A 13,416-nucleotide genomic window follows, 5' to 3' on the forward strand; every position below is an offset into this window, starting at 1 on the left:
GCAGGCTCCAGACCAAATTTCCTCCCGTTTTTGCGAGTTTGGAGCAATTCCCAGGTATTTTTCTCCCCTCTCATTCATCCTCCAGACCACAACACTCGCCCACACCAAGGAGATTAAATCTTATAGATATAATTCATAAAATACATGGTTATCAATACATTTTTTCTATTAAACCACTCCTTCAAGGCTCCCTTAACTACAAATCCACCCCGCCCAGGCTGTCCCTGACACCCTCCCGGGCGCTGGGGGGTCACACCACGTGGGGCTGCAGAAACCCCGAGGCATTTAGAGGAAAAATAAGCAAAATTCCCCTCCAAAAAAAAAAAGCTTTTGAGAGCAGGAAGCGTCTGTGTCTCAGGATGGTGACTCCACATCCGCCCCAGCGCCGGCGGATGCAGAGGGAATGGGAGCAGACGGGAGTGACTCCACTGCTGGTGGCCCCACAGGGTTGGGGACATCACCGGGATGGGGATGGCAGTGACAGAGGTGCTTCCCGGAGCTCCATTCCCAACTCTCCAGAGCGGAATTCCCAGCTGAAGCTGGAACAGCAGCCACACAACCCCACGCCGGGCTCCTTTTGGGAATTGTCAGCCACAAAGGGCAGAGCTGACCCCAAAGAGCACCGCTGACCCCTAAAGATATTGTCCCTAACAGCCAGGACCAGCCCGGGTGCGTGTCCTGGGCCCACGGCAAGGTGCAGGAATCATTTCTGCTCCGCCACCGGATCCTTTGGAGGTTGTTCCTTGAGGAAGTTTCCTGTTTGTGCAGACAAGGTCTGCTCGGGGACAACAAATGATGATTTTTGGCAGCAGGGCCAGCTCAGCCCTCAGCCTCTGTGTCGGAGCAGCCACCGGGGCCAGGGCTGAAAAGCCTCTCAGTAAACCCCGAGCGTGGGGAGTTCAGGCGAGGACACGGCCGGGGCCGCTCCGGGATTTTTTTTGTCGCTGGAAAACTCCAAGGGCTCGGCTGGGTTGGGATAAAGGCACGCAGGGAGCGGAGCGGGCACGGAGGGTGCGGGGGGGTCCTGGGGGCTGCCTGGGGCAGCGGGACCAGCCCGAGGCTTTCTGCAGCCCCCCAGGGACAGGAGGTTGGTGACAAACCCGCTGAAGATCCCAGCATTTATCCAGGGATAACCTCTCATCCCGAGGGATTCGCTGCAGAGCTCAGGGAGCTGCAGCGGGACCCAGACCCGGAGATATTTCCTGGGCTGGCTCTGGGCAGCAGCATCAGGGACTCTTTGGACCCAAACCCAGCTCTGTCACGGCTCCCTGGAGAGGTTTGGGGCTCCACGGGGATGTCTTTCCATGGGAATAAAACGCTGGAGGAGGCGCGCAGCATCCTTTGCACACCAAGTTATGTGTTGGATCTGGGAAATGGGGTTTTAGAGCCAGCCCGGCCCATCACCGCCCGGCCAGGGCAGCCCAGGACAGCGGGAGGGCTGCCGGAGGTGCTGCTCCAGCCGTAGCTCAGCCCAGGGATGCCATCTGCTGTTCACAGCTCTGGGAACAGACCTGGAGCCGGCCCAGCACCGCTCTGCCCGAAACAAACCACCCAAACCCGCTTAAACAGCGCAAAAACACCCCGCCCGCACCGCCAGGAGCGCCTGAGCCACCCGAGCCTTGGCTCAGGGTCACACCTCCGTCACCTGCAGGGTGGGCGCAGCCCTTTGGTGACAAAACCCAGGAGGTTGTGTCCTGCAGGATCCCATTTCCCAGCAGGAGCATCCCAGGGAAGGGCAGCATCGAGGCGCAGCCGTGAGAAGCGTCAGGGGAGGGCGGTGAGTGCCGCGCTCACCCTCCGGGTTCTGCAGGGCTCCATCGCGCGGAACATCCCCCCCCGAGCCAGGAGCACCGAGGGCGGGCACTCAACAGCTCCAGGGATGTCCCAGGGATGGGAGCTTGGGATTCATCCAAAGGCAGAGACCTGGATCTGCTTCTCCTTCCTCCACGGGGACTCAGAGCTGCTCCTTTCCCGCTCTCTGGAAGCTGGGGACACCCCCAGCTCTGATTCTGTCACCCCCAGTGGCTGTCACCTCTCCGTGGAGTGCCCCAGCGGGCTCATTCCCAGGATGCTGCCCTGTCCGTGCCTCCCTCCAGGATTTCTGGAGGCAGAAAGGGAAGGATCAGGCTCCAGCTGCACTGCAGCCACACAAAGGATCCCTCCTCCCCCTGCTCCAGCCGAACAAAGCACCGAGCCCGGAGCCGCGGCCGCTGAGCTACGCTGATTCCAGGTGGAATCAGGAGGAAAAGAGCTGGAAAAGGACAAAGGAAAATTCCTCATTAACGGCCCGGCTCGATGCAGAGGCGACTCAAAGGGAGATTTGCTGTGCCCGGCTTTGGGCTAGAGGGGAAGGCTCCTCTTTCCCTCCATTTCCCCTCCTCTTCCCCTCCCTGTCACTCCAGCCGCGCAGCGCTCGGGATCGGGGGAATCCCACCTGGAATGACCGGGAGAAGGAACCGGATCCCGGCCGCCGGTCCCTCCGTCCCCGCCGTGTCCTCGGCGGCCGCGCGGTGTCCTCGGAGCTCCACACGGGGTCCCCGGAGCTCCGCGCGGTGTCCTCGGAGCTCCGCGGCGACGGGAGCGGCCCCGCGCCCCCCTGCGCCGCACGGAGCGGGGACAGCGCGGGGACAGAACGGGGACAGCGCAGGGACAGCGCGGGGACACCGGGACCCCCTCCCCGCAGCGCAGGGAGCGCGTTAAAGGAGGGATGTGACGCCTTGGAAGCGAAGCGGCGATGGGGTCACATCCCTGGGAGTGTCCAAGGCCAGGCTGGACAGGGCTTGGAGCAGCCTGGGAGAGGGGAAGGTGTCCCTGACCATGGCAGGGGTGGGACTTTAAGGTCCATTCCGCCCTAAATTATTCCATGATTCCATGATCCCAGCCTGCCCTGACCCCTCTCTCCCACATTTTCACATCATCCCACCCCTGACGCAGCCCGGGCTCCTCCGAGGGCTTTCCCAAGGACAGCTTTTAACGGGACAACTGCTCCAAGCTGGAATTGCGTCCCGACAGTTTGGACACTCCTCCCAAAAACTGCCTGGGGTGAACGGAACCCAAGAGGAGGTAGCGGCTGGGGTCACTTTGGTGTCACCAAAGCCACCCCCGGTCCCTGGGGTGACAAACTGGAGGCACAGCCCTGGTTTGCTCCTTTCTCCCAGGGGAGATCCCAAATCTCCAAAGCAGCCAAAAAACACCTGAAAATTGCAGGTTGAGGCCGTCTCCTCCTGACACCCAGCAAAGGCAGCAGCTGTGCCGGTCCTGTGCCAGTCCTGTGCCAGTGGTGAGGAGCCAAAGCTGTCCCCTGGGAATTCATCCTCCGGAAGCCTCGGCAGCCCCCGGTTCTGCCGGAGTGCCAGGGAAATGCCACGGGATTGCAGGAAAAGCCTCGCGGTGAAGGCGAAGAACGATGCCCCGATCCGGCTGCAGGTCTGGAGTATCCCTTGGGAGAAGGGGACCTGTAGGGAAGCACTCACAGATCCCAGGATCGAAGAGGACACCACCACTGTCCCCCCCTGAGCCACCACTGACCCTCTGGAGAGTCCCAACACCTCCCACGCTGTCACCTGTGGCCGGGATGGCTGCAGGGACACAATTCCCACGCCGGGATCTCTGGAGTCCTCCCCACAGGCAGGAGATGTGGAGAGCGGCTCCTCCAGCTGGGTGTCCCCACGGAGCTGTGACAGCGACTGGAGGGGACCCCTGGCCAGTGTGGGGGTGCCTCACGGGGGTGCAACAGCAGTGCCAGGGAGGGAGGCACAGAATCCCTGGATGTGGTTCCAGAGGAGCTTCCAGGCTCCTGCAGCAGTCTGATGGTGCTGGGAGCTGCCAGCACCGTCCCCAGCGCCACTGCTGGGGACAGCCAGGGGCAGGCGCCTCTTCCAGGTGGGGTCCTCTTCCAAAGAGCTCCAGTCAGGAATCAGAGGGGCACAGGGACCTGTTCCAGGTGGAAACCTGCTCCGGTCAGGAATCAGAGAGGCACAGGGACCTGTTCCAGGTGGAAACCTGCTCCGGTCAGGACTCAGAGGGGCACAGGGACCTGCTCCAGGTGGAATCCTCTGGTCAGGACTCGGAGGGGCACAGGGACCTGTTCCAGGTGGAATCCTGCTCCAGTCAGGAATCAGAGAGGCACAGGGCCTCCACGGCCGTGCTGAGCCCCTGGCTCACGCCGCCCACAGCCAGCAGGCAGTCCCGCAGAGCGATGCTGGAGCAGGCGCAGCGCGGGGTGGGCATGGGGGGGAGGCTCTCCCACTTGTTCTTCTCCGGGTGGAAAGCCTCTGCCGACTCCAGCACCGTCGGCTGATTCCCTGGAAGCACAAATGGAGGCGCTGGATGATAAAAATCCATCTCCCCCCGCAAAAAAAAAAAATCCACTCAAGGACCAGAATTTGCTGTAAACCCACAAGAAAGTTGGATTTGAGCCCCTGGAGCTTGGAGCTGTCCAGAGCATCTCTTGGCTGCTCTGTACCCCAACCCCTTATGGGGGCTGCTTTCCCTGCTCCCTCCCACCAGCCAGGATCGGGATTTCTCCCTTTTCTGGGATGACAAAAATTCCCACATGATTTTAATGGGTTCCCACCAGTCCCAGAGCCTCACCCAGGCCCCCGGCCACAACAACTCTGCCTTGCAGGTAGCCGGCCACGAAGTCTGCTCGCCTTTTCTTCAGGAAACAGGAGCGCTCCATCTTCATCCACCCACCTGGGAAGGGCAGGACACGCTGGGTTTTATGGGATCATCTGCTCCTGCAGAAAGCATCTGCCCCTCTGACCCCCTGGCTTGTGGAAGTGCAGTTTGGCTGCTGCACCTTGGGGTGATAAAACCCCATGGAATGGGTTGGGTTTGCCCCCAGCACGCCAGGAAGGAGCTGTTGGATCCAGCTGCCTCGGGATTGTGGTTTTCCCATTTCGCTTGTTAATTCTGGCTGGAAATCGTCCTCTAAGCTGAGCTCAAGACAGCAGCTGATGGGAACTCTGAGCTCTGCAAGGCCAGCAGAGCCCCAAACCCAGCCCTGCGTGGGCCCAAACCCCAAAACCAGTCATGTGTGTTCTCAGACCCCAAATCCAGCCCTGTGTGGGCCCAAACCCCAAACCCAGCCCTGTGTGTCCCCAAACCCCAAAACCAGCCATGTGTGTTCTCAGACCCCAAACCCAGCCCTGTGTGTCCCCAAACCCCAAAACCAGCCCCGCGTGCCCCCAAGCCCCTCTGGAAGGGAGGGGCAGGGCCAGCCCCCACCTTGCTCCAGGTCGAACACGTCCACGGTCCTCATGAACTTGGGCTGCCGGTAGAGCCGGCCCTGGCGCAGCCCCCCCAGGCTGAAGAGCTTGTCCTCGGTGGGCACGAAGCTGGAGAAGGCCCTTTTGTTGGGAATGTTGGGGAACTTGGCCCACGACCTGGTGTCCGTGTCAAAAACCTCGAAGGCATTGACGGCGTACTTGGATTGCCTTCCCCCTGGGAAAAGGAGAGGGAATCCCAGCTCAGGGGCTGCAGGAGCCTCGGATCTCCAGGCCCCTGAGTGAAACAGGGGATTTTTTTTGCCTCTCTGTGCTCCTTTTCTCTGTTTCATGGCAGGAAAAAGCCGAATTTTCAATTTTCCAGCCTATCCCCCTCCCCGCGGTGTTGGCACAGGGAGGTGTTTGAAATGCACCCGTTCAATCCAGACAAACCCAGAGCAGAGCCAGGATCGGGCTCAGGGAGCTTTTGCAGCTCTGATGAGCTCGGATCCAGAGAGAGAGGAGGAGGATGAGGAGGAGAAGGAAGGGAAGGGGAGGAGAAGGAAGAGAAAGGGAAGAAAAGGGAAGAAAAAGCAGGAAGGAGAAGGAGAAGGAGAAGGAGAAGGAGAAGGAGGAGGAGGAGGAGGAGGAGAAGGAGGAGGAGGAGGAGAAGGAGGAGGAGGAGGAGAAGGAGAAGGAGGAGGAGAAGGAGAAGGAGGAGGAGGAGGAGGAGAAGGAGAAGGAGAAGGAGAAGGAGGAGGAGGAGGAGAAGGAGGAGGAGAAGGAGAAGGAGGAGGAGGAGGAGGAGGAGGAGGAGAAGGAGAAGGAGGAGGAGGAGGAGGAGGAGGAGGAGGAGAAGGAGAAGGAGAAGGAGAAGGAGAAGGAGAAGGAGAAGGAGAAGGAGAAGGAGAAGGAGAAGGAGGAGGAGGAGGAGGAGGAGAAGGAGAAGGAGAAGGAGAAGGAGAAGGAGGAGGAGGAGGAGGAGAAGGAGAAGGAGAAGGAGAAGGAGAAGGAGAAGGGAGGAAAAAGGAGGAGAAGAAAGAAGAAAGAAAGACAAAAATGGAGAAAGAAGAGAGGAGGAGAGAGAAGGAGAAGGACAAGGAGGCCAAGGCGGAGGGGGCAGGGCTGGTCCTTACCCAGCACGTAGATCTTGCTGCCCCTCAGGACGGACGTGGCCGCGTAGCGGGGCGTGGGCATGGCAGCCAGGGACACCCAGATGTCCTTGAGCACGTCATAGTGCTGCAGGAAGTTGTGGGGCCTCAGGTCCGAGCCCATCCCCCCTGCTGCGTACACCCTGTAGTCTGGATGGGGGGAAAGAAACCACGCCAAAAATCCCACAAAATTATCATAGGAAAGCAGCAGAAATCCAGAAATCCCCCCCTGAAAAAAATTCCCACAAAACTGCTACAGGAAAGGAGCTGAAATCCCCCTCCTCTGCACAAATCCATCCCCACCACCAAAAAAATCCACTCAAGGACCAGAATTCACTGCAAACCCACAGAAAAGTTGGATCTGAGCCCCTGGAGCTTGTCCAAAACACCCCCAGGGACCAGCAGAGCCACCAGGGCTGGTGACAAACCCGGGGGTGGCTCTGTCTGCGCTTCCAGCCTCCTGTGGAACATCTCGGGAGGGTGGGAGGTGACAAACGCACGAGGCCCAACTCCTGGAAGCACAGGAGATGTTTTGGAGACGAACGAAGCCACCCTGGGCCATCACCCAGAGAGTTTTTGCGCCTGAGCACAAAAGCTCAGAGAGTCAAACCTAAATCACCAATTCCTCAAGCAGATCCCGAAATCCCCCATCCCACCACTCCACAGGTGGCCCCGGCAGGTCCCTCCTTGCCTTTGGCCGTCACCGAGATGCCCATGGCGGCCTCCCGGAGCGAGCTGCGCTTCCTCCAGCGTCCCTCGTCCGTGTTGTACATCTCCACCACCTTCAGCGGCAGCTGGTTTGTGCCCACCCCGCCGATCACCATGATCCTCTTGCCCAGCGTGGTCACGGCCACGCCGGCCCTGGCCGTGGGCATGGGGGGCAGTGCTGCCCACTGGTCAGCCTCGGGCGAGTAGACCTCGAAGGAGTCCACGGGGACGCCGTTGTCGTCGCAGCCGCCCACGGCGAAGACCTGCCCGGCCGCCTCCACCAGCGTGGAGTACACCCTGCGGCTGGGCAGCGGCGCCAGCGATTTCCACTGGAAGTCTTTGGTGCTGGGCAGCTCCATGGTGGCCACCGGGGGGTTTCTGCCCACGGGAAGGGGGGGGTTATGCTGGAAAATAGAATTCTGGAATCACTGAGGGTGGAAAAGGTCTCCAGGATTGGCCAAGCTGTGCCAAATCCCTGCCCCGAGTGCTGAGCGCCACGTCCAGGCCTGCCTTGGACGCCTCCAAGCCTCCCTGGGCAGCCCCTGCCAAGGCCTGAGCACCCTTTCCATGAGGAAATTCCTGCCGAAATTCCACCCTGACCTCCCCGGGCACAGCTTGAGGCCGTTCCCTCTCATCCCACCCCAAATTCCCTAGGATAAGATCCCAAATCTGCCCCCCCCGGCTGCCCCCTCCTGTCAGGGAGTTGTGCAGAGCCAGAAATTCCCCCGGAGCCTCCTTTACTCCAGGCTGAGCCCCTTTCCCGGCTCCCTCGGGACTCTCCAGACCCTTCCACAGATCCCTCCTGAACTGAGGGAAAACACCAGAGTGCCACCCCCACCGCAGAGCAGCACCGCCGGCACCTCTCAGTGCCTCTCCATCAATCCTGCGCATCCAGAGCTGCCTCGGCAGCTCACGCAGAGACCGAGCCTAAAATAAAACCAAACCAAACCAAAAAGGGGTAGGAAAGAAAGAAAGAAACAAACAAACAAACCAGGGAAAAAAAACCAGGCAAGAAGGTCGGAGTCAGTTTGTCCTGCTGCTTCCCGAGCTCCCCGCCCCCAGGTGACATTGAAACCCGGCGTCTGCCCGTTCCACGCCTGTTTTCCGGCCTGCTGGCCAACTTCTCCTTCTCTGACCCACCTGGTTCCTCCTCCTGATCTTCCTCACCCTGAGGAAAACAGCAACCCCCAGCTCCCTCCTCTCCATCCCCGGGAGCCGGGAGGGATCCCAGGGGAAGCGGGCTGGAACCCCCGCGGTCTCCTCTCTCCAAACGTCATTAGGCGCGATGCAGATGAGCTTAATGAGCGCGGGAGGACGGAGAGGGGGCGAAGGGAGAGCGGCAGAAGCGGTTTTGCTCCGACATCTCCGCCTTGGTGTCCAACACCTGCCCTCAGCCAAAGGCAGAATTCCCTTTGTCCCTGCGGCGGCTCTCGGCGGCTGCTGCCCGCTCAGATTTTGGGACACGGCTCTGAAGGGCAAAGCCAGCCTCGGCCAAAAAATCCCCAAAAAAGGCACATTCCTGGCTCAGCTGCGCTGGGAGAGCAGCATTCCCTCTTCTCCCCGTGCACAGATTCCTAAGGGTTTTCCATGGGGATGCTGAGGTCCCACTGAGCCGGGAAGAGCAGCATTCCCTCTTCTCCCCGTGCACAGATTCCTAAGGGTTTTCCATGGGGATGCTGAGGTCCCACTGAGCCGGGAAGAGCCACGCTGGCAGCAGAGTGGGGCTGGAGCAGAGGGTCACTCCCAAAACAATGTCCCTGACCCCCGAATCTGTGTCCCTGATCCCTGAATCCATGTCCTTGACCCCAAAATCTGTGTCCCTGACCCCCGAATCCATGTCCCTGGCCCCCAAATCTGTGTCCTTGACCCCCAAATCTGTGTCCCTGACCCCCGAATCCATGTCCCTGACCCCCGAATCCATGTCCTTGATCCCCGAATCCATGTCCCTGCTCCCTGACTGACACCCGGCCCTGTGGCTCTGTCCCATCCAAGGTGCCCAAGCACAAATAAATCATCCAGGAGTGACACCCCTTGGGTTTTCCAGGGGGAAATTCCTCCTTTTTCCCCCCAAAAAAGCAGACGCAGACTTGTTTCCTGCTGGAGCAGAGACAGAACGAGGGGGATCCGGAGAATTCCCTGCCCCAGGACGGAGCTGCCGGGTCTGAGCAGAGCCGGCCGGGAGCAGCCGCAGGCGTGGCTTAGCAACAGCCCCCTCCGGCCTCCTGTCGCCACCCGGGCCCCGGGATCAGCCGGGGGATTCCCGGGATCACAGCGTGGAGCAGGATCCCCCTGGAATCCTGCATCCCCCGCACCTCCTGAGTGCTGGGAATTTCATGTGGTTTCTCCTAAAAATTCCCGGCTGCTGCGTCCCCCGGGTCAGCAGGGGGACAGAGGCGGCCCTGGAGCCAGCGCCAGGGACAGCGCAGCGTTCCTGCTGAGCACGGCGCTGCTGCCATCCTGGGATCCCTGCAAACCCCAGAGCCGCCCCAAGGGGGGATTTCCGGGCTCCTGTTTGCTCCCGCAGCTCCTCTGAAAGTGGGAATTACACGAGGCTGGCAGGGATCCCACACCCCTGGAAGTGGCCAAGGCCAGGCTGGAGCAACCTGGGATAGTGGGAGGTGTCTGTGCCCATGGCAGGGTGAGGATTTTTTAAGGCCCTTCCAACCCAAATCATCCAGGGATTCTATGATTCTATAAAGAAAATTGAAAGCATCAGTGAAAAAGGGCTCATGCCTGGACTGGAATCCAGGAAAATCCCTTCCCATCCAGCTCTGAGCTGCCATAAAATCCAATCATTCCGAGCAGGGCTGTTTATTTTTATTTATCTTCCCAAATAAATTTTCGGGAGCGCACCAAACATCATTTATGGCATGAGGAATGGGGTTGATGAATAAATCCTCCTTGGGCTGGGGTCCAGGACCTGCTGTGGGCTCATCCACAATTCCCGGCGCAATTCCAGGCTCCACAGGGGCCGCAGGACAAAGGAACACAAAGCCACGATAAAAAGCAGCAGCAGCACATCAAGCCACGCTTCCCATCCTCCCAGAATCCAGGGAAAAAGGGGCGAACCCCAGCCCAGATCCCGCTGCTGCTCTGCCCTCCCTGAGCAGCTCCGGGATTTGTGCCCTGCCAGCTCCAGCGGCTCTGGGATTCTGCCTCCGTGAACGATTTTTTTCCTTTCCAGGTGAATTTTCACAGACAAATTCAGCCTGGGCCGGCTAATCAGCAAAGCAGAGCCAGCTCCTGTTTCCAGCAGCACGATGGATTTGCATCCAGACATCCAGGAAATCCTTTTTTTACCCCGTGCCTCTCTTCCTTCGAATCCAAAGTGCTGGGATGAGGCACAACCAGCATCGCTCTGGCGCCTGCCAGGAGCAGAACCTGGGGCCAGGCAATTCCTCTGTCCAAAGCTTAGGAGTAATTGCCTCAAATTGCCTAAAAATTCCTTTTCAACATCCCAGCACGCAGAGAGCGCTTGGAGAGGGATGAGGATTTCTCTGGGCAGGTCCCTCGCGGGAACAACGCAGCAAAGAGCTGGGAATTCGGCTGGAATGCAGAGCTCTGCCTGAATTCAGCTGCCTTGGCACACAAAGGATCCGCTCCTCTTCCCTCCCGTGCTATTTTAAGGAAATCAAGGTCAGGCTCACACGCTGATCCCACGCCTTCGCCTCCGGCTCTCCAAAATCACCTGGATTTCACCGGGAAGCGACACCAGCGCCGTGCAGGGAGCTGGGAAAGCGTCCCGCAGCCTCATTCCCCTCCCGGGCACAGGGAATTACGGCTTCGTTATCCCAAACTGACCGACGTCTGAAATCCAAAGGAAGGGAAATTGCTTTTCCAGCAGCGGAGGCAGCAGGGATGGGGCCGAGCCCGCTCCAGTCCTTATCCCTGCAGGATAAAATTCCCGGCTCTAAGAGCACCCACAAACCCTCCAGGGCCTTTTCCAAGTGGATTTGGAGCATGGATGGGCAGGGGCAGCCCCACAGCACGCCCTGAGAGGGGGTCAGGGCTCCAGGGGACAGCGGGACCTCTCCCTGGATACTCCCTCCATGGAAAACCCATTCACCATTTGGGAGAGGCCCTGGATTCGTGGCATTTCTGGGCCTGCGGTAATTTGGGATTTATCGGAGCCAGGCTGGTGGGGTTTAAAGGGATTCACGGGATGAACGGGGAGAGAGGTCAGAGCACGGCAGCTTCTTTCCCTTCCATTCCCATCTCTCTTCTCTCCAGGATTTGGAAGTCTTGCTGCTCCAGGGTCGAAATTCCAAGGGCCAGCGCATGAGCTGTCCGGAACCCAAATCTCCTCCCATTTGGGAATGGGACAGATCCAGGGTGATCCCCACAGCCCCAAAAATCCCGTCTGCCAACGCCTCCGTGCCACCAGGAGCAGGTCAGACACCCCCAGCCAGTCCTCAGCGGGACAGAGAAATCCACCATGGAAACTTCGGGAAAAAGGATCCTCCTCTCCCTCACGTCCCAAGGGAAAAGGGGCCGGGAACAACCCGATTCTGGTGCCTTTGCTCCAACCCCGGCAGCTGGGAATGAAAGGAGCAGGCATGGAATTGTCAGCCGGGGATTCCAGACCTGCCCGCCTTCCCTCGCCATAGTAACAACCGCCCGGAAAATAACAACAAAAACAACAACAACAACCAAACGCTGCCGGTTCCCTGCCTCTCCCTGGGAAAAAAAAACAGGCAAAAAGAGGGAAAACCACTGGAATTAGAAGAGATTTCGTTATGCCAAGCAGAGGGAAACAGCAGAGCTCGTTTCGTACCCCCCGATCCCGAGCATCCTCCGGGATGCAGGAGCAGCTGGGACCGCTCCGGCCTCCCCCAGCTTCACCCCCTCCCCCACCCCGGTCCCTCGGGATCCTTTCCAGCCTCCTCCTGCGGGCTGCAATTTTCCTGCTGATGGGAGGGAGGGGGATTGTGGAAGGAAATATTCCCCAGCAGGATGATGGCAGCCACAGCTCCGGGACAGGGACAAAAGCTGCTTCATTTTTTGAAAGAGGGGAAGGAGCCCAGATCAGCTTTTTTTTTATCGTGGGTGCGCTGAAAAAATCAGTGGAGCAAGGTGAGGTTTGCTCATGTCACAGTTTAGCCCAGGAGATTTTATTTTATTTTATTTTATTTTATTTTATTTTATTTTATTTTATTGCAAGGACCCACCTGCAAGAGCAAAGGGTCTCCCTTCCCCATCCAGCTCCCACCAAAATCTCCCTCTGCCCCAACAGCTCCTCTCCTGCGCGAGTGAAAGCCAGAAGGGCTTTTCCGAGCCCTGCAGCCTCTCAGGTTGTGTTTCCAGAGCTCCTTTTCCTCTTTATTTCAGCTGCACAGGGAATGGGAAGAGCTCCGGCCGGATCACAGCTGGGGGAGGTCACAGCAACCCCAGCACTGCCAGGGCCTGGGCTGGAAGAAAGGCTGGAAAAATGGCAGTGGGGATGCTGGGAGGAGAAAGGCTGAAAAGAAGGGATTTGGGGGCTACTGGGGGGAAAAAAAAAGTAAGGGAAAACCCCATCCTTCTTCACAAAAAGTAAGGAAAAAATCATCTTTCTTCACCCAATTTTTGGAAGGGAAACGCAGACTCCGAGCTTTGTTTGAGGCTGAAAAGCCTGGGAGGACCCGGGGTCTCAAATCCCCCCCCAAATGACCCAGTGACCTCCAGTGAGGAATTCCCTCCCTCTCTCCTTCCTTTCCCAGGATTTCTCGGGAATACTCACAGCTCCGGAGCCGCCGCGCCGAGCGCAGGTGGAGCATGGCTGGAAAAGCTCCGCAACTTCCCCTTTTCCCAAATCCTCCGAGCATCCCCTTCCTTCCTCCCACTCCCCGCCGGGCTGCGAGCGGCGCCGGGAGCAGCCGGGGTTGGGAATTGCTGCGTGGGAGGGGGGGAAAAAAACGGGAACAAAAATCCGCGTAAATCCAGCGGCGCTGCAGTTCCCCCTCTGGAAGATGTAGGACGCTCAAGGCGGGGAGGGTTTCCCCATCTGGGCTCCTCCTCGGAGCGGCAGCCGGGGCTGTGCGTGCGAATTCCCGGCGTTCCCAGTCCATCCCTAAGCCTTTTATGGCTCCCCACGCTCGCACAGGATGTTCTGGAACGGCCGCGCTCCCCCCGCTCCCCGCCCTAAACCGGCACCGACAAAACTCCTGGGAAAGGGAGGCGGGAGGGCAAAAATCGGGAAGCAGGAGCTGGAAAGACGGAGCTGAGAGGAGGCAGAGACCCCGCGGTGATGGTGGGAAGGGATGGGGGCTGCCCCTGGGGGAATGCCAGGGATCAGGGAGGGAAGAGCCCATCCCATGGGTGTCACCCCGGAATGGGGAAAAGGGGCACGGCAAGGCAGCAGAACCCCCAAA

The 13,416-nt window shown here is 59.2% G+C and overlaps 1 protein-coding gene across 3 annotated transcripts; it reads right to left on the reverse strand.

Annotated features, from left to right (window-relative positions):
* Nucleotides 1–3,140: 3,140 nt before the first annotated feature.
* KLHDC8A (kelch domain containing 8A) lies at nucleotides 3,141–13,150 on the reverse strand. 3 transcript variants are annotated; one of them, XR_007208147.1, is made up of 7 exons: nucleotides 8,207–8,683; nucleotides 7,050–7,470; nucleotides 6,344–6,508; nucleotides 5,230–5,445; nucleotides 4,594–4,695; nucleotides 4,037–4,304; nucleotides 3,141–3,985 (listed from the first exon to the last, which is right to left on the reverse strand). XR_007208147.1 is itself a non-coding variant. In XM_048328072.1 (6 exons), exons 2-6 carry the CDS (start codon nucleotides 7,423–7,425, stop codon nucleotides 4,111–4,113), a joined length of 1,053 nt encoding a protein of 350 aa, XP_048184029.1. In that variant the 5' UTR covers nucleotides 7,426–7,470; nucleotides 12,786–13,150; the 3' UTR covers nucleotides 3,141–4,110. The 3 variants fall into 3 exon arrangements, 2 of the variants coding, with proteins under 2 accessions (XP_048184029.1, XP_048184028.1); XM_048328072.1 differs by lacking the exon at nucleotides 8,207–8,683 and adding an exon at nucleotides 12,786–13,150 and having other exon boundaries at nucleotides 3,141–4,304; XM_048328071.1 differs by having other exon boundaries at nucleotides 3,141–4,304.
* Nucleotides 13,151–13,416: the final 266 nt, after the last annotated feature.

This window comes from Corvus hawaiiensis, chromosome 24, assembly GCF_020740725.1.
Source record: "Corvus hawaiiensis isolate bCorHaw1 chromosome 24, bCorHaw1.pri.cur, whole genome shotgun sequence".
NCBI lineage: Eukaryota > Metazoa > Chordata > Aves > Passeriformes > Corvidae > Corvus > Corvus hawaiiensis.

Bases quoted from the DNA above. Each gene is read 5' to 3' on its own strand.
- KLHDC8A (XM_048328071.1), bottom strand. From the start codon at position 8,272: ATGGAGAGGAGGGAGCTGGGGGTTGCTGTTTTCCTCAGGGTGAGGAAG. The intron at 6,509-7,049 runs GCAAGGAGGGAC...CCCCCCATCCAG, and splicing joins CATCTCGGTGACGGCCAAAG to ACTACAGGGTGTACGCAGCA. The intron at 4,696-5,229 runs GTGGGGGCTGGC...TGCCCTTCCCAG, and splicing joins CGTGTTCGACCTGGAGCAAG to GTGGGTGGATGAAGATGGAG.